Raw genomic sequence first — 19,657 nt, 5'->3', positions numbered from 1 at the left:
GCACCATGGAATTTAGGCTGTCTATACAAATCATGTTGATTAGTCATAGAATCTCCATATCCAATGTCCGGATATGTCCAAAGGGACAGTAAGCATGTTAACACCAGATGGTAAAATCTCCAAGCAATTTGAATTCACAGCATCGCCGACAATAATATTCATGTAGTTTCCATCACTAGTATCCACAGTTGTAGAACTAATATTGGATATAGCAAAGCCAACTAGTGTTGTATCTTTTTCTACTGGAAGATCACCAACGCCGTCAACATTCCCAAACATGAACCCTAGGAGATGTTTTCCCCCTTTAGCCTCATCGGACTCCTCATCGTCATAGACGACAACGTCCTCGTCGTTGGCAGCCTCGTCAAATTGCAGTGAAGGAGGCGGGGATTTGCTCACCAATCCAGGGAACACATAGAATATATCCTCGTCGTATACATGCGTATCATACACCGACATCGAAAATATAGGCGTATCATACACCGACATTGAAAATATATTGCTATCACTATTTTTCGACGTTCATCCGCTTCAGACGATGTGAAGACGTCGCTGAATAATGGATCGTCCATCGAACGACGCTCTGGCGCATTAGACCTCATCGGGTTGGATTTCCCCTGACGCTTCTCCAGTCGCGCTAGTCGTCGCTGTAGGTCTCGAACCTATTGTCGCAGATCACCGTTCTCGATGTCGCGCAGATCACGCTGTCGTGCAGGCTCTTCGTTTCGGAGATCTCCACGTCCCCCACCACAATTGCCGCCACGAGCATCGCCACGTCTGCCGCCATATCTATGTTCGGCCATTGATAATCAACCTGGATTGTGAAACCAAATGATGCAAATGAACGAAGGAACGTACGAGAATGACTGAACTGGTAGATAAAAAGAACTCAACAAATTGAGAACTTCGGAGTATAAAAACTCATTATCAAATTATTATTTCAAAGTCTCTCTTTTAAGATCAACAATGAAGCCTTTATATAGGCAAAGGGAAATCTTAAACTTATGGAAAGAAAATAACTAAAAAGATAATAAGCAAAAGTAACTAATATTTTTTCCATCTCCTAATTCTATTAACTAGGAAATAAATAAAACCAGAATAATAGTAACTTGCTTAGCCTCCAAGTCATATATTCTAGAACTGCATCAAACTGCCCGCATGGAAAGGACTACACCGGGGAGGAGTGCCGGAAGGCGTAGGAACGCATCAAGGCCGCGGTTGGCCGATTTTCGGGCTTGTACGCAACGCCCTCCGCATGCAGACTAGTGGGCAGACTGAGGAGGATTGCCGGAGGATAGCGGAGAGTCAGTTCCCCGTGCCGGGGACTTATAAGGAATTCACCTACTGGAACTGCTATCTGGTGCTGAAGGACTCCGAGAAGTTCCGGGCGGGGGTCGACGCTGGGTGGCCGAAGAAGCAGAAACTGAACTATTCCGGCGATTACAGCGGCAGCACCGGCGGTTCCCACGACCTCCCCCCGGATGTTGAGGAGTTTCTGTCCCCTCCATCGTTTGCTTGCCGCACTCGCCCGGTTGGCCAAAGGCAAGCGCAACGGGCAGCGAGGGGATCCTCTCTCCTATAGCCCCAGGAGGTCCAGTCGGCAACCCCCCCCACCCGCGCTCACCTTCTTCTCGTGTCAAAAAATGCGGGAGCAGATGTACACGGTCTTCCAAGATTGGAAGGCCGCAACTGACCCCATGGAGAGGAGGTTTTTTCACTCGATGCTCGAGAGCATGCGGGTCGATTTGGATGCCGCGAGGGCATAGTTGGAGGGCTCGAGACGCGGGCTCAGATGCCACAGATGTGGAGGTCTTGAGTGGCGGCGACGAGGACGGCGGCGGCGGCGACGAGGAGTAGAGAGAGGCGGGGCTCGTGTGTGGAAGCCCGATTTTTTTTTATTATGTAATTTTTTTTAATTAATGTAATTTTTTTAATCAATGTCCCTTTTTTTATTTAAATGAAATTAATGAATTTTCCCGTATATGTCTCGTAAATTTAATTCCGTAAATTGAATTATTTTTATTGCGGCTAGCTTGTGGCTAGCCTTAGGCTAGCCTATTTGCTTAAAATGATGATGTGGCAGGTGAAATTTTAGTGCTGATGACGTGGCAGGGAGAGAGAGTGGCTAGCCTATCTCCATTGGAGATACTCTTAGACGGGATGTTGAAACAGACTGCAACTACGAGATTTGAAGTGGATGGTGATAGGACCATCGAGTGTACATTAGTTTAAACAATCTTTGTGAGCGTCATAACAAGCAAATTATTCACCATAGCACCAACCCCAGCATATACAGAATAATCAAGTCTTCACAAAATAATGATTAACTAATTACTCCCTCCGTCCTCCATAATTTGTCACCATTTGACCCGGCACGAGTTTTAAGAAATGTAATAGAAAGTGAATTGAAAATGTTAATGACATGTGGGTCCTACTTTTATATATTAGTTTTATAATAAAATGTAAGTGGAAATGAGTTAGTGGAATATGAGGTCCACTACTAAAAATTGTAAAAGTGAAAGGTGACAAATTTTTAGGGACAAGCGAAGATGAAAATAAGTGACAAATTTTCAGGGATGGAGGAAGTATTTGAATACAGTAGATATTGACACCATAACCATGAAATCCAAAAACTATATTACATCACAACATCTTATTACAAAAGCTCATTTCCATCACTCCACATACACACATATATATGAGCATACTAGCTTGAACATGTAAACATCAACCTTAACACTCTATGATCACCAATCTAGCAAAGCAAAATGGCTAAATAAACCAAGTTGCCCCACATTGATGTTTATTATAATAAGCATGCATATATAAATAATCAAACGTTGAGAGGAAGAGGATCCACATAGAGAGATGCAATCAATGGCCCCAAATACTTTTCAGGGTTAGTATAGCCATCTTCTTTACTCTTGTAAGTGACCTCAGCTACGCGGCCGTAGTTTAGGAGTTGTTCCACCATTTCCTTAGGCACTGAGCTGCCCCCCTTAGCCCACTCCGCGGTCACATCCTTCCATCCATTCTCAACAAGCTCCACAAACTCACTAATCGCTTCTTGCTTTGACACGCCTTTGTCATTCATGTAGCAATCCACCACAGTCGGCATTTTCCCATCCCTATTCTCGCGCTTCATCATCAATTATAAACCTTATGTCATGATCACAAAACGGATGCATGTCATCATTACATATATAGATATAGTAGTATAGTATGACTTACTTCATGGCTGCCCAAGTCTTCGAGGGTTCGACCCATCTTGGCAGTGGAAATGACGATTTTGGGCTCACCGAGGAGCCATTGAACTGATGCCTCATCAACAGATTTCATGCCAGGGACAAGAGCTGTGAACATCACATACATACAGCTTGTGATCACTGAATTTGTCATATACTCATCAAAACCTGGCATTTTCCTTTCCATAATCCACTTCTGCTCTTGGTTATAAGCCCTACCAAGCTGTTTCACCTTAATAATTGTCACCAGAAAAAAGGTTATAAACACACAAACAAACATAAGGCGTAATTTTACATTAGCTAAAAGCTAGCTAGTAATTAATCCTTACTGCTTCTCTGTAGTAAGGGACAACGAAGGATTTTCCTTGCTTTTCCGCATCAACCACAAAATCTTCATATGTACTCATGATGAATCTATAAACAACTTTCATGAAATCAGGGAGCACATCAATCTCATCCAAATTCCACCTGACAAATTTTAAAAGTATTACTCCATGTTAGTACAAAATTTGTATGTTAACAAAAGAGATCTGTTGAAGAAGAAGATAATAGGAGCATATGAGTTAAAAACTTGTACTAAGTCGAATTGAGACATTTAAGGATAGACGGAAGCAGTGTGTTAATGTACCTCTCGAGAATCTCGGTGAATAGATCATCCTCTTCAAGTGTAGCATAATTATCATAGGTGTCATCCATAATCGACACAAGTTGCATGTTCTTGGCAACGGTTATTCGAAGGTAAGAGTATTGAGGTTCGTAACGAAACGCATTGCCCCATAGATAACACTCCACAACTCTGTCTCTTGCGTATGGTAATTTGTTCTTTAAGTCAAATTTATCCCACCACCTTCACCAATAAATAAGGCATGTTGGCATTTTTTTATTTTTCTTAATATTTAGTAAAAAAATCATGTTGTAATGAATTTACCTTGTGAGTTCAACCAACTCTTTCCTGTAGATATTCTGCAAGAAATTGAAATTGAGTTTGGCTAATTTGAGAAGTAGTTCATCGGTTGTTCCTTCTCTTTGGTAGATGGAAATGTAGAATCGGATATTTAAAATTGGAAGGCCTCTATGAATGGAGTGCTTCAAAGCTTGTTGCACTTTCTCTTTCACAATAGGAGACTCTGATGATGGAAGGATGTGATTCAATTGATCCACTGTGAATTTTGCAGCTTCGTCTAATATTTTTTCGTTGCGAATTCGGACATGAGCTGCCTCGTACAAACTTAGGATGCCTTCGATGTCGCTGCCATGGATTTCTGGTTTCCATTTGTAGTCTTTCTCGACGAATTTGTTGAAAACATCTGTGTCATCATAAGCATATATGATCGTGTGAGATTATTTTATGTTTCTCCGAATTTACCATGCAATATAATATTCGGTACTACTAAGTCTAAGAGGGTCGTATCGTTATCGTGCCGGCACGGTACAACAAGACCAAACCCAAACATGACAAGATAAAGAAATATTCGATGCAAACATGGTACAACACATACAAAACATGTTACTATCACACTATTATATTTGAAAGTGGTGTTTGTTTACCCTACTAAAAATACTTGATATAAGTATATAAACATGAGTGAAATGGACTAATAATAAGTCCAATATAATACCGCAAGAAACAGGAAACTGATGTTGTCTTAGCAAACGAAACCGAAGCGCAGTAGTGAACAAATCAGAATCTTCGTCGGCTTTGGAATCATAAATTTGTTTGAGCTTTTGTTCGATCTCGTTCTCAAAATGATATGCGACACCCAAGCGCTCAAGTTTGTCGATCAATATCATCAATTTTGTAGACTCCACGACCATTAACATTTTTCTTGTTTCCTTCTTTAGTGCTTCCATTTCCTCAGAGTATTTTTCCTGCACCTACACACACCAATTCCATCCATTAGTATATATCTTCAGCATTTTTTAAAATAAATATTACTCCATCTTTAATTTATTTACTTCAACAAGCAATTAAACAATACAAAAGGTTACCGACGGATTTTTCCATCGGAAATTCTAAGAACGGATTAAACGTCGGTAAATTATAAAATAAGTACCTGATTATCGAAAGAACATGAAGAGAAAATGTCACCCCACATGCTTGGCTTGAATAAGACAATGGGAGGGCGGATATGCCTCACGTTGCTTGAATCACCACTCATCACCATATTTGCTAGAGCCATTTCTTTAACTAAAATAGTAAGCTTAGTTCTCGTAGTTTTTGCTTCTCTAAGGAGTATTATGATTTGGTAATGCTATGATATGGGAATAAAAGATGGTGCTATCATTCACCAATTTATAGATGTCATGTGTGAAAAGTTACAATTCACCATAATTACTTTTTTTAATAAGAAAGTAAAAGATCAAGAAGTAAAAGATATTAGATCTAAAAGAAAATGAGAAAAAAAAGTTTGTAGTATGAAAAGGACCATGCCATGAAAACTGGACTAAACATGCAAGGATCTCGTGGCATCCATCGGAATCACATAGAGCGGTAAATAATTGTTTTTTTACTATTTGTTTATATAATTGGTCAGCATGCTATATTGAATGATGTCTCTGTCTCATAATAGATAACATACTTATATTACATACTTATAATACCTTGTTTATCAACAAAAATCTTACCAAATCCAATCATCCACCTTTTTAATTATTTAATTATTTTCTATTTCCTTCGCATCACCTTCCACTTCATTAATATTTATACAACCCAACCACACATTTTATTATGGTTTATTAATGACCACTCAACCTCATCGTTATATATTTAGTTTTATAATAGTAATATTATTATAAAAAATATATATTACTGCGCAATAAAATTTATAAAAAAGCACAATAAAAGCTAAGGAAATAATATTAGAAACAATTGAATTTTGTAAATGATAGAAATTTGGAGAATCATAGAATATATTATTCTCATCATCCTCCATGATCGGCAACAAAGAAAAATTAATATATTATTCTCACCATCCTCCAAATAACCGTTTATCCACTCGTTTCCGGCCGGGAAAGAGAGTAAGTGTGTGTGTGTTAAAGGGGAAGGAGCAAGTTCACATGCAGGGAGGTGGTGTTGTCTTTTGTTGCTAGAATTTGAGTATTTTGCATTTGTGGGGTTTTCTACCTCGTAGTTAGCTTGGATATTAGGCTTACTTTTTATTGTTTGGGACTATTATTTAGCACTTCTCCAACCTTTTCCTTAGAACTATTATGAGACCACTCTTATAAATTTGGTTGATGAGGACGAAAAATAAAGCCGGGATGTAACTTTTAACCTATAGTTTTTTGGATTAAACGTTTGTCTTTATTTACACATTCAATTTGTTGTTATTTCTGCTCATGTACTGATACTAATGCAGAGTCATCATCCAAGTTTAAAATAACCATGATCAACCAAACTTTATCTTGTTGTCATCTTTTGCTAAGAATAGATTCAAACAAGTAGCTTTTGCAATGGCTTCCATCATCTTGTACTCTCTCCGTTCCAACTAAGTTGGTACAAAATTTTTGGGCACAGAGACTAAGAAATTGTGTTGAATAGATTAAACGAAAGTAAAATAAATTAATAGGAGATGGAAAAAAGTAGGAGAAATGAAGAGAGAATATAAGTAGATGATAAAATAAAGTAAGGGTGATTGAATGTTTTGTTTTTTGTCAAAAAAGAAAATGACTCAACTTTGTTGGGACGTTCCAAAAAGGAATACGACTTAATTTAGTTGGGATGAGAGAATAATAATTTTGGTGATTCTCATCAACAGCACATGATATGAATTTGAGTGATTGATATGAATGACTCAAACTCATATAATTTCGGTGATTTTCATCAACAAGACATGATACTCTATAAATTCCAACTATATAGGGTGTGACGCTTTGCCAATTTTAGGAAAGAGCATGTACTCATGTTTCCTTTATCAGCTAACACTTTTTTGTTCTTTCACTAGATTGGACTTTGCACATGTATGCATATGTTGATAATAGTGTAATGTTTGGTGTGTGCCTTTGTGAATTTTTTTGATCTTTCACAATATTGTACTGTGCACATGCATGCATATATTGATAGTGAAGTGTTTGGCGTGTGCCTTTGTGCATTCTATCCGTTTTAATTGAGTTATTTTTCTATTTTAGGAAATTCCTAAAGTAATTGTGTCATTTTTATTTTAGCAAAAAGTAATCATCTCTCTTACTTTATCATCTCTTCATCTCTCTTACTTTATTCACTATTTACTTAACACATTATTTTTAATCTCGGTGCCGAAAAGAAACGGCTCTATTAACAAGGAACAGATGGAGTATTATTTTTGTTTCGATTTATCAAGTACTTCCTCCGTCCCATTAAATTTATTAGATTACTTTCCCAACTATAATTCTGACAACCAAACATGACCAACAGAGACATTTCATTTTGTGCACTCATTTTGTTTCTTCCAAACTACTCCTTCCGTTCCACGGTAACAGAGACATTTCATTTTGCGTTCTCATTTTGAAAAAATAATTAAATAGTTAAAGTGAAGAAAAAGTAAAGTAAGAGAGAGAATATTTTAGATAACTCTTCTGTACATTGTTCTCTATTTTATTTCACTGTCTCTCCACTTTAACCATTTAATATTATTTTTTTTAAAATGAGTGCAGAAAATGAATGCCTCTATTATTATGGAACGGAGAGAATAGTTTGGAAGAAAAACCAGAAAATATTGAAAGTTAGCGTAATTACAAGCAAATAACCCAACTTTTTAAGACATGTTTAATTTCGGACAATTATAAATTGCCATCCATATTTTACATAATTTTCAGAGAAAAAAGAAGAAGGACCGACTTGATCGCTTAACATGTAAGCTCGATAGGCTAGTCTGATTTCTAATCTGGTTGTAATTTCCCAGCCAAAGCCTTCTAATTTTAGTGGATTAATAATCGGATCAACTCATCAAATTCGCATCGAACTTAAATTAATATCCCTAACTAAGAGACAACATTATAAATTTATAATATATGCAATGAAAGGTGGCGATTATTATGTATGAATATCTCCTAGCGTCGTAGTATTAAAATATTTGCAAAATTAGTGTGATGTCTTAAGCTAAGAGTGGGAATTTGTACAGGAAACTAAGCGATAACATTACATATGTAATGAATTAAAGGTGGTGGTATATGTCATGTATAAATAATAATGATATCATATGATTAGGAATATCTCCTAATCTCATATTAAAATATTTGTAAAATTAGTGGGATGTCATAAGCAAAAAGTGGGAAATTGCACAGGAATCTAAGTGATAACATTAAATATGTAATGTAATGAATTAAAGGTGGCGGATTATGTCTGAAGAATACTGATATCATATGTATATGAATATCTCCTAGTCTCATATGGAGTATTAAAATATTTGCAAAATTAGTGTGATATCTTAAGCTAAGAGTGGCAAATTGTACAGGAAACTAAGCGATAACATTACATATGTAATGAATTAAAGGTGGCGAATTATGTATGAATATATTTTTATATGTGTTAGGTAAGTGGTCAAATAACACGTGAATTATGTAACATAATGGATATGAATATTAAAAAAATTAGTGGAATTTCTTACGTTTTAATAGAATCCAATAGGCACCTGACTCGCATCATTATTGGGCCGTATTTTTAATTTGTTTCTTAGATATTGTAAAGGAAGGAACAGAAAATATATGAATTTTTTTTATTATATTTTAGCAGACTTCATATTTTTCTGTTACATTCTTTACTAGAAAAAAAATTACTGTTTGAATATTGGAAACTTAGCACATCAATATTCTATGACAATATTTTCAACAATTTGAGTCCATCTCTTAAAAACTATCAAATATTCAAATTTATGAGACATGGATCTAATCCTACTCCTATTTTAGTGCGCGAGAACTAGGAATGCATATTTATTTATTTATTATTACTAGCAATTTCTATAAATTTGTTCGTAGATCATAAAAATTGCCTTTTTTTTAAAATCAGAAATGCTATCACTTCTATATAAAATGATTTATCGATTTAATTTAGAACAAGGACCACTTATATACTCTCGTAGAGTCATTTTTCTCTATAATTATAACCGTCAATTTTCTCAAAGTCTATAAAATGGAAAAGCTAATTCAAAATTTTCGTCTATTTGAAATTTTAACAATCAAAGCTTATATTCTTGTGATCGAAACATTGGTTATGTTAGTCATCACTAACCAGATTAAACCACATGTACAATATCTTATTATGTATTCATAGTTTTTATTATATTACTTATCATATGATGATTATGAAATTTATTCGAATGTTGAATACTACAACAAGGATCAAGTGTCCCAAAAACAAAAGATATTGTTTATTACTGTTTTGATGAAAAAAAATCTGACTTGCTCACAGTCACTGGTGATGAAGCTAGTTTCTTTAATTTGACACATATTGTCATGGAATATGCTATGATTTCTAGAATGAGGACTATGTCTATATATATGGGTATTTAATTCATTAGAAATTTACGGGGCGCTACAAGTATAGAATATATGAAATTTTGATATGTACTGTAATATTTAAAATAATCTTCAAAGATTCATCAAAGTCTAAATAGAATAATCGATGCCATTTAATTACTTATTGTTATTAATTAAATCCGAATATTTAGTTATTTTTACACCTCTTGAATCAGAAAATTTTATTACTTTAATTTAATCTGAATATTTAATTACTCGGAGTTAATTAATCACATGATTAATAAATTAACTAAATTCAGAGATTTAGTAAAATTTGATCCAGAGTTTAATTACTTAATTAAATGTAGAATTCAATAACAAATATAATTAATCGGATTAAATTATTTAAATAAATCCAAAAAAATAATTCAACACTTAAATTAATCTAAAGCCCAACCAAATAATAACCTTTAAGACGATGATATAAAGGTACATATTTATATCCAGTCTCACTTCTAGTATTACTCGGCCCAACCATGAGTTAAATAGTTGAGGCCCAAAATCCATTTAATTTGAAGAGACCGATCCTACACTTCTTCTCCGCATCCAAATTAATAAAATAATTGAAAAAAATATTAAAATTATGAAATAATTAGTTATTTTATCAATACTGTGGGATTGACTTTTTTGTACCCAATTTTTCCTTTTAAAAATTTGTTGTTTTCTATTTTTATTTTCCATTCCACTCCGTTTTGCCAGGATGCTTTTCTTTCAATGAAGTAGAAGATGACAGTAATTGAACATGGTTTGTAAGATCAGTGGTATTGTAACACCTTTCTCTTTGTATGGATTATGCTTGTAAATTGCATCAATCACTAAGACTAGATGACTAGACATATATCTCAAAACATTGAATTTCACGTATCTCTCTGTTTAAATTAGACCATATCAAATGGATGTTATAGATGTTAGTTCTCCTATTAGATTTATCAAAATCAGATACAAGCTTATAACCAAGAGTTGAAGAGCCCTCATTCCAAGCTTGAAGCCTATGTAGTTTATCACTCAAGAAGTGCCCCATCATACTTGTTGCTACCATTCTTGGCTTGAAATTTGTCACCCAAGAAACCATTAAATGGATTTAGCAATTTATCAAGCAATATTTCTCAAGTCTATCATCAAATAAAATACAATTAATATAATTAACAATCAACACATGTGCACTTTAATTGAGAAAACTCTTCACCAGACCAACCCTTGCCTTAATTCTTGAGCATCTCCACTTGTGCCCGAGAGAGAGACTTCCAACATCCTTCAAACAACCTGTATGAGCATATCCAACCAGAAAAGATATATAAAAGAGGTATATTATATTTACTTTCTCAAAATGTGAAATATACACTTTTAAAAACTAATACATTCCATATAGAAAGGTATATAGAAAGGTATATCATTTTTAAAAAATAAATAATAGTACAAAATATATTAAATATCATAAAGTGTAATAATACCTTCTCCCTTTATGACTTTACCTCTTCATTTAAGGTATATAAGCAAAAACGGTATATAAGGTAGTTTTATGACTTTACCTCTTCATTTACTTCTTCCTCATTTACTTATTCCCTCCGAGATATTCTAGTATGCTAAACACCGTTTGCATGACTGCAAGATAAAGCCCCACTAGGGCAACAAAAAGAGTAATAAAAGCGTAAGGTTTATTAAAATAGTCACTTATCATGATAGCCCTCCACATATTCCAGCGTTTACTGCAATGCTTGTGCACATCCTCAAACATCTTCGCATACATGAAGTTATTCCCCGGTTCAGCCACCGAATCACCCCGCTTGTTCACCATCTCCGCCACCTTATGTTCATCCCCTAACCAGTTGTCGATGATCCCTTTTCGAGACAGTATCTCCACATCCATGGAGGAATCAACGATGCAGTCAAGGAATTTGACGTAATCAGTCACGAAGTTGTTTTGATTATGCCCAAAATATTGCTCGTACGCGATGAGGTTCTGCAGGAACGACTCGGTCCTGTCCCCGATGGTTAGTGGCGCCATTGTCATCACCCCCTTTTCGAATCTAACGTCGAACAACGTCCCTCCTCTTGATCGGTTCTTAAACTCGACACGAACCTGCTGAAGTCTCGTCGCGCTGCTGATGAGCCGCAACCGCGTTCCTAGTGTTATTACATGGTGACTGCTTCCTCCACCCGAGCACTGGAGCGGAGGACGCCAGCTCTGATGGAGGAAGTCGAGCAAATGCTTCACCTGAAAAATATATGGACCAAAGTTAGCTAGGTTATTCGACTTTAATTAATTCAGGTCTACAGTGCAATCAAAATGCAGACCTCCTTTTGTCCGTCACTAAATGTCTCATTTCTTTTTATTTTTAAGGACCACCGGTATATAAACATAGAGACCACATTCTGCTAACTTTTTTCTAACATAACCTGGCGAGGATCTACAATCGGCATTGGCTCGCTGCCCCGTCCAGGATAGAGACTGATGAAGAATTTGAAGAGAAGGCACAAAAACCTAGAATGCTGGCCAGGTGCCTCGATGAGGTCGTAAAGCTCGCACAAGACGAAGAACGGCAATTGATTCTCGAAGAGCATGAGATCACGCTGCAGGCTGTTGATAATCCAGTTCATTTGGAAGATGGGATCATTCCTCTCCCCCTGCATCACTGTTTCAAACTTACGAACTAGCTGGACGATGAAGCAACCATCTAGAACAAGCATTTGTAAGAACTCGGTCTGGGTTAGGGTTTCAGGCAGATCTGCGTAGCATCTTCTTGCCTCTGCTTCCACTCTGCTTACAGCCGCTACATACCTTCCCACATCATCGGGTGGATCCTTTGTGACAAGCAGCTGCCTCAGGTAACGCAGCTTGTGGCCTTCCATCATCTTTAGATGCTCACTATTATTATTGTTATTATTATTACTATTATTATTGTGGCGATGGTAAGGGCCGATGGCGATCACCTCGGGCTCGTAGGCCTTCGGGTTCACGTTGCGTAAGTGTCGGTGAACTCTGTAGATTGTGCATTCCGGCTGTGCCCCGGAGACTTCTTTCGGTTTTTTATTTATCACATTCGAGGCGTCAGTTATGCTATCAGGGTCCATGTATATATGCACCTATGTACAAGCTGAAATTTCAGAAATTTCTACAACGTTCATATCATATAAATGCAATACCCGACACGAATTTGATTTCGGGTACCCAGATACCCGACTTGGGTATCCAGTCCCGATTGTAATTTTGTTTTGTTTTTTTTTTTGAAAAATAACTACAAAGTTTTATAATTTATTTAATAATTATTTAATTCGAATGAATTCAATACAAAGTTGAAGTAGTATTCAAGAGAAAATGATTACAAACTTTTAGACATACAAAATTTTTGTAGTAGTTCGAATTTAAGAGAAAAATAACTACAAACTTTGAGAAATACAAAATTCATAAGTAACATATTAACATCTTTCATCCATCCACAATATAAATTACATTAAAAAATTAAATTAAATATTAACATCATTTATAAATCCACATGTAATTAAGAAATTAAATTACATTTTTCATCTTTCATCCCTCCACAATAAGAAATTAAATTACATCTTTCATCCATCGGCAATAAGAAATTGACATATTTACATCTTTCATCCATCCACATGTAATTATGAAATTAAATTACATTTAATTATAATAAAAATATAATTTATTAATTAAAAAAAAAAAACAAATCCGATAATTCGGGTATACCCGATTGGGTATCGGGTTATCCGATACCCGATCATCCAAAATTCCCACTACCCGATCCCGATCCGATATTCGAAAAATCGAATTTCGAATATTCAATTATTCGACTTTTTCAGGTGTGAATATTGGGTATCTAATACGCGGTATCCATTAAATAAAATATAGAATCACAATCTATAACTATATTTTAATCAAGAATTCTTAAAAATTATAACATCGATTAAATTAAGTAAGAGGAGTGTATCCTTTTAAAGGAGTAGCAAGTCTCTAAAAGCTGTTTATACTAACCGTAGATCACCGACAGAATTTAGGCTTTCCTCTTCTTTATATGCTGCAAAAGTTATCAAGAAATGAATGTAATAACGAAATAAATGGTGAAGGTATGTACATCATATTTTATAAACGAAATGAATGGACGAGGCATGTGGAAACATTTATTGACGTGTCTATCTATCTTATCTATGGGGGGCTACATTTTCACATTAGTCGTCGTTGTTGTTCTTTTTCATTTTTTATGGAGTATTCCATCCATAATGGTGACTACATTTTCACATTAGTAGTCGTTGTTGTTATTTTTTTATTTCAATGGAGTATTCCATCCATAATGGTGACTACATTTTCACATTAGTAGTCGTTGTTGTTATTTTTTTATTTCAATGGAGTATTCCATCCGTTATGAGTGGCTACATTTTCACATTAGTAGTCGTTGTTGTTATTTTTTATTTCAATGGAGTATTCCATCCGTTATGGGTGGCTACATTTTCACATTAGTAGTCGTTGTTGTTATTTTATATTTCAATGGAGTATTCCATCCGTTATGGGTGGCTACATTTTCACATTAGACGTCGTTATTGTTATTTTTTATTTCAATTTAGTATTCCATCCGTTATGGGTGGCTACATTTTCACATTAGACGTTGTTGTTGTTGTTGTTTTTTTTTTTATTTCTATGGAGTATTCCATCCGTTATGGGTGGCTACATTTTCACATTAGTCGTCGTTGTTATCTTTTATTTCTATGGAGTATTCCATGCGTTCTTTGTAAAATAAGATATTTTGTTTTTAGCACAAAATTTATGAATAGTGTGTTAAATGGATGGTGAATATAGTAGTAAGAGAGATGATATTTTTTTGCCAAAAATAGAAATGACTCAATTAAGTTAAAACTATCCAAATCTTTTCTTTATCTCTACAAGTTGACTTTGATAAGTATTACTCCATACATCGTATTCAAGATGTTCATCTTTCCTTTTTAGTTTGTTTCACTCAAGATGTCCACATTCTATATTTAAAAATAAATCGCTATCTTCTCATTAAAATATTTAATTACTTTTTCTATCTATTTACTCAACCTAGCATCTTGAGTGGGACAGAGGGGTACAAGATAGTTTCGAACTATACTCGCCCTATCCCGTTAAAAATGAAATAATCTTATTTTGGGTTATTCCATTAAAAATGAAACGTTTCCTAAAATAAAAACAATACTATCTCTCCATAAAATTCCGTCTTGGAAACCAAATGTTTTATTTTTATTGGATCAGAGGGAGTATTTGGATTGGGCCCAAAGTCATGTTCGGATAGGCGTTAATTATACTCCGTTCATCACATAGAAATAGACTATTTAGGGATGATATGGGTTTTAATACTTAATTGGTGAAGTAAGAGAGAAAGAAGAAAAATATTAGTTGTATTTGATAGTCAACGGAATGCTAGGACGACTTTTCCATTGACTCATTAGCATGTGGGCATTAAATGCCAACGGACCAAACTAGGAATAGACATCATCCATTCATACTCACACTGATAAATGCAAGTTGAAATTTATATCCCACGTAGTTTCGCAATTAGACTTCAACCATTAATCCTCACACCATTCATTCATAATTCCAGTATTTCCAACCTACCTTCTGAGGAGAAATCTTCGAATAACTCTGAAAACGTACTACTTCCTCAACAAGCCAATTACCAGCTTAATACTACTACCGATCATGCTCAAGTGAGTTCTCTACCTAATTTTAAATAATGACAACTTAATTTCTAGCAATTTAACATGTTAATTTATATATAAATTGATCAATTAATTATTCCAAATTAAAATTTTCCTGCAAAAATAGGTCATTTTCAAGTGTATCCGTTAATATGCTCAAATTTCTATTAGTGTGACAATTGTAGTTTCAAGTTCGGGTCAATATAATGTCGAGCAACTGAAAGCGACCTAATGTATCAAATGCAGGACGTAAATAATGTAAAACAAAAGGATGTCGACGTCGACGGAGATGCAAAATCAGATCGGAAAGAGGAATCCCCATCACTTCTGATGCAGTTATAGAAAAAGACTTGGAGTTTAAGCAAGTTATATTTTAGGTTTTATTTATTTCCTAGTTAATATAATTAGTAGATGGAAAAATATTAGAAGTAATTGTTTTTCCTTTTACAAATTAGATTTTCCTATTTTGCTTATTTTCCTTTTAGTTATTTTCCTTTTAGTTTTCCATAAGTTTAATTTTATTTTGAACTAAAATGACATACTTTGATTTGTAATATTATTTTCGTTTGTCACAGAAACTAGGGTTTCTTTGGTTAATTCTCCGTTCAGTATTTTGCTCCATACGTTTTGCATTAATAATTAGTCCATGAAAAATAGTCTCATTTTGCTATTTTGAGATGTCCACAAAAATTAGTCTTATTTTTTAAAATTAGAAGTTTCTTTCCCAGACTTTACCCACTTTTTCTCCACTCTCTTTTAATTTACTCAATTTTTCTCTTTTTATATGAAGAGTGAACTACAAAATTAGCCCCTATGTATAGTTAATCGAACATTGGAGGTATTCATGTTTCAAAAAAGGCACCAAATGCCTTTACGTGTGTGTATAATATCATTTGAAGTCCTTTTTCACTATTTACGGTCTTTCATGCCCTTCTATCCTCAATTTATTTCCAAAATGCCACTTCAAGGGCATTAATGTCTTTCCATTATTTAGTATAAATTAGTGCTAAGAGAATGTGGGAAAATAATTTTTATATATTATTAGTATACTTTAATCTTTATTATTATTTTTTAAGAAAAAAATTAGAGAATAAAATATATTTAATTACCATTAAAACATTCGATGATAATACATGTATTATAATTTCTAGTATTTATAATTTATTGGGATTATGTTTATATAAAAATTAATATTTAATAGTTTATTTTACAATATTCTTAAAATTCAAATTTATTTATATTAATGAAATGTAATGACGAAATATTGGAAAGACCAAAATGTCCTTAGTGGTATTTTGGAAAAAAAAGGGAGGGTGAGAAGGGCATGGAAGACCGTAAATAATGAAAAATGACTTCAAATGATATTATATTCATATGTAGAGGCGTCTGGTATATTTTTTGAAACATTGGTACCTCCAACGTTTGATTATCCATACATATGAGCTAATTTTGTAGTTGACCTTTATATGAAAAGATGGAGACCGTTTTGATGAAAAAAAATCTCACTTGCACATGGGTGATGTTTCTTTAATTTGACACATACATTGCTACGGAATAAGATACTCATTCTACTTCTATCATGTTAGGGTTGTTCGTGATTTCTATCCCAATGAGGACTATGTTTATATATATTGTTTATATATATGGATAGTGATAAAATGCAAACTATAAATATTGTACAAACTTCAGTTTATGATTTGGACCGTTAAAAGATGTCAGTAAATGATAAAATAACAGCACCAAAAAATGTCAATCCAATTTCAACACAATATCAACCGTTGACATTGTGCTTGCATTTTTTGTTGCTATTATTTTGTCATCTGTTGACATTTTCTAACGATTCAAATCATAGTTTGAAGTTTGTACACTATTTACCATTTGCATCTGATCACATTCCTATATAGGGATATTTGATTCATTAGAAATTTACGTGGCGCTACGTGTATAGATTAGATGAAATTTTGATATGTGAGATTTAAAATAATCTTCAAAGATTCAACATAGTCTAAATACAATAATCGATGTCATTTAATTACTTATTGTTACTAATTAAATCCGAATATTTAGTTAATTTTTACACATCTTGAATCAGAAAATTTTACTACTTTAATTTAATCTGAATATTTATTTACTCGGAGTGAACTAATCACATGATTAATAAATTAACTAAATTAAGAGATTTAGTAAAATTTGATATAGAGATTAATTACTTAATTAAATGTAGAATTCAATAACAAATATAATTAATCGGATTTAATTATTTAAATAAATCCAGCGATTTAATTACAGAAAAAATAATTCAACATTTAAATTAATCCAAAGCCCAACCAAATAATAACCTTTAAGATGATGATATAAAGGTACATATTTATATCCAGTCCCACTTCTAGTATTACTCGGCCCAACTACGAGTTAAATAGTTGAGGCCCAAATCCATTTAATTTGAAGAGCCCAAGTCTTTAAAAAAATTGTTGTTTTCACTTTTTATTTTCCATTCTACTCCGTTTTGCAAGGCGCAAGGGTGCTTCCCTTTCCATGAAGTAGGAGAGACAATGATTGAACATGGTTTGTAAGATCAGTGGTATTGTAACACCTTTCTCCTTGTATGGATTAATCACTAATACAGTTGTTGATGACATACTTGACAAATGATAATAGACATACTGAAACTAATATCACCGCCCATATCAAATGATATACTCCCCTCCGTTTCTTCATAGTTGAGTCATTTTTTTATTTCGGAGAGTTTCTTCATAGTTGAGTCATTTCTATATTTGGTAACTTTTTACTTTCTCTTACTTTACTCTCTCTACTTTATTCATTTTATACTTTATTCTCTCTACCTTTTTCACTCTCTTACATTTTTATCTATTTATTTAATACACCCAACATTTCTTTCTAAAACTCCGTGCCGAAAAGTTTCGCCTCAACTATGGAGAAACGGAGGGAGTATTTATCATTGTAGTAATTTATACTTCCTCCGTCTCATAAAAATGTGAACTTTCCATTTTTTTTCGTCCTACAAAAATATGTGCAAAATTCCATTTTTGGAAAGTTATATCATTAAATAGTGTATAGGTCCCACCATCCGCCAATACTATTTTAGCTATCATTTTCTTCCTCTATCTTACTTTACCATGTCATTCTCCTCCTCTTTCTTACTTTACCAATTTTGTCTTAGTTCTCATGCCATGACTACGGGGGGAGTAAATAATACTACTCATCCTTTTGTCCCTTAAATTTTGTCACACTTTGACTTGACACGAGTTTTAAGAAATAATGGAAAGTGAGATGAAAAAGTTAGTAGAGGGTGGAAATGAGTTAGTTTTATAATATTACTTTTATATTAAAATTTGATTTGAAATGAGTTAGTGGAATATGATGTTCATCACCTAAAATAGTAAAAAGTGAAATGTGACAAATTTTGTGGACGGACCAAAATGAAAAAATGTAACAAAATTAAAGGGACGGATGGAGTAATATATATCTCACGTATCTTTCGGTTTAAATTATACTCCCTTCGACCATATTAAATGGATGTTATAGTTGTTATATAGTTCCCCTATTAGATTCATCAAAATTAGATACAACAACTTGAGGGCTTATAACCAAGTGTTGAAGAGCCCTCATTCCAAGCGATGACGTTGTTTTTTGTTTTTTTTATTTTCCCTTCTTGTGAAAAATTATTACTACTATTTTTTAATGTACAAATTAAAAAAATTATATATTAAAAGATGGACCATGAGCTGATGAGCATAGTAGTTAGTCAAATTTCACGTGAATTATGCAATATAACGCTGCTATCATATGGAATTTATTATGCTTAATCTGGGTAGTGGAATATAATAACAGAGCCTGACTCTCATTGGATATGGGCCTTATTTATATTGTTGGATATGGGCCGTATTTATATGTGGATTTTCGTTAGTCGCATATTTATATCAGAGAAAGAAATAATTAGGAAAAAAAATATGGGAAAATTTTATTACTCCTACCCACTGAGAAAAGCGGAAAAATGAAAGTAAATGGATCCAACACTATTAGTTTTGCAAGTGAACTTTCATGCATATATTTTGATTGAGAAAATTGGATAATTTTCCTTTTAACAGTGAAATGATCCGGTTCAGCAATTTTCAAGAGTTAGACTCTAACAGTGGCTCTTTTCATTTTTCCCAGCACAACTTATCGTCGACTGCGCATCAGTTTGAACAACATTTGTGACGCATTAGTTT

The 19,657-nt window shown here is 33.9% G+C and overlaps 2 protein-coding genes across 2 annotated transcripts; both read right to left on the bottom strand.

Annotated features, from left to right (window-relative positions):
* Nucleotides 1-2,614: 2,614 nt before the first annotated feature.
* On the bottom strand, nt 2,615-5,454 carry LOC125185210 (gamma-cadinene synthase-like). The gene is made up of 7 exons (XM_048081710.1): nt 5,300-5,454; nt 4,865-5,120; nt 4,174-4,552; nt 3,874-4,092; nt 3,575-3,713; nt 3,232-3,477; nt 2,615-3,139 (listed from the first exon to the last, which is right to left on the bottom strand). Exons 1-7 carry the CDS (start codon nt 5,423-5,425, stop codon nt 2,834-2,836), a joined length of 1,671 nt encoding a protein of 556 aa, XP_047937667.1. The 5' UTR covers nt 5,426-5,454; the 3' UTR covers nt 2,615-2,833.
* A 5,357-nt stretch (nt 5,455-10,811) lies between these two features.
* LOC125221455 (UPF0481 protein At3g47200-like) lies at nt 10,812-12,809 on the bottom strand. Its single transcript, XM_048123574.1, has 3 exons — nt 12,135-12,809; nt 11,267-11,952; nt 10,812-11,000 (listed from the first exon to the last, which is right to left on the bottom strand). The coding sequence occupies exons 1-2, from the start codon at nt 12,807-12,809 to the stop codon at nt 11,290-11,292; spliced, it is 1,338 nt and encodes a 445-aa protein (XP_047979531.1). The 3' UTR covers nt 10,812-11,000; nt 11,267-11,289.
* Between the last annotated feature and the right edge of the window lie 6,848 nt (nt 12,810-19,657).

The sequence above is a fragment of the Salvia hispanica genome, chromosome 4 (assembly GCF_023119035.1).
Source record: "Salvia hispanica cultivar TCC Black 2014 chromosome 4, UniMelb_Shisp_WGS_1.0, whole genome shotgun sequence".
NCBI lineage: Eukaryota > Viridiplantae > Streptophyta > Magnoliopsida > Lamiales > Lamiaceae > Salvia > Salvia hispanica.
Note: the sequence above shows the minus strand (reverse complement) of the source record. Positions and strands in the feature narration are given on the sequence as shown.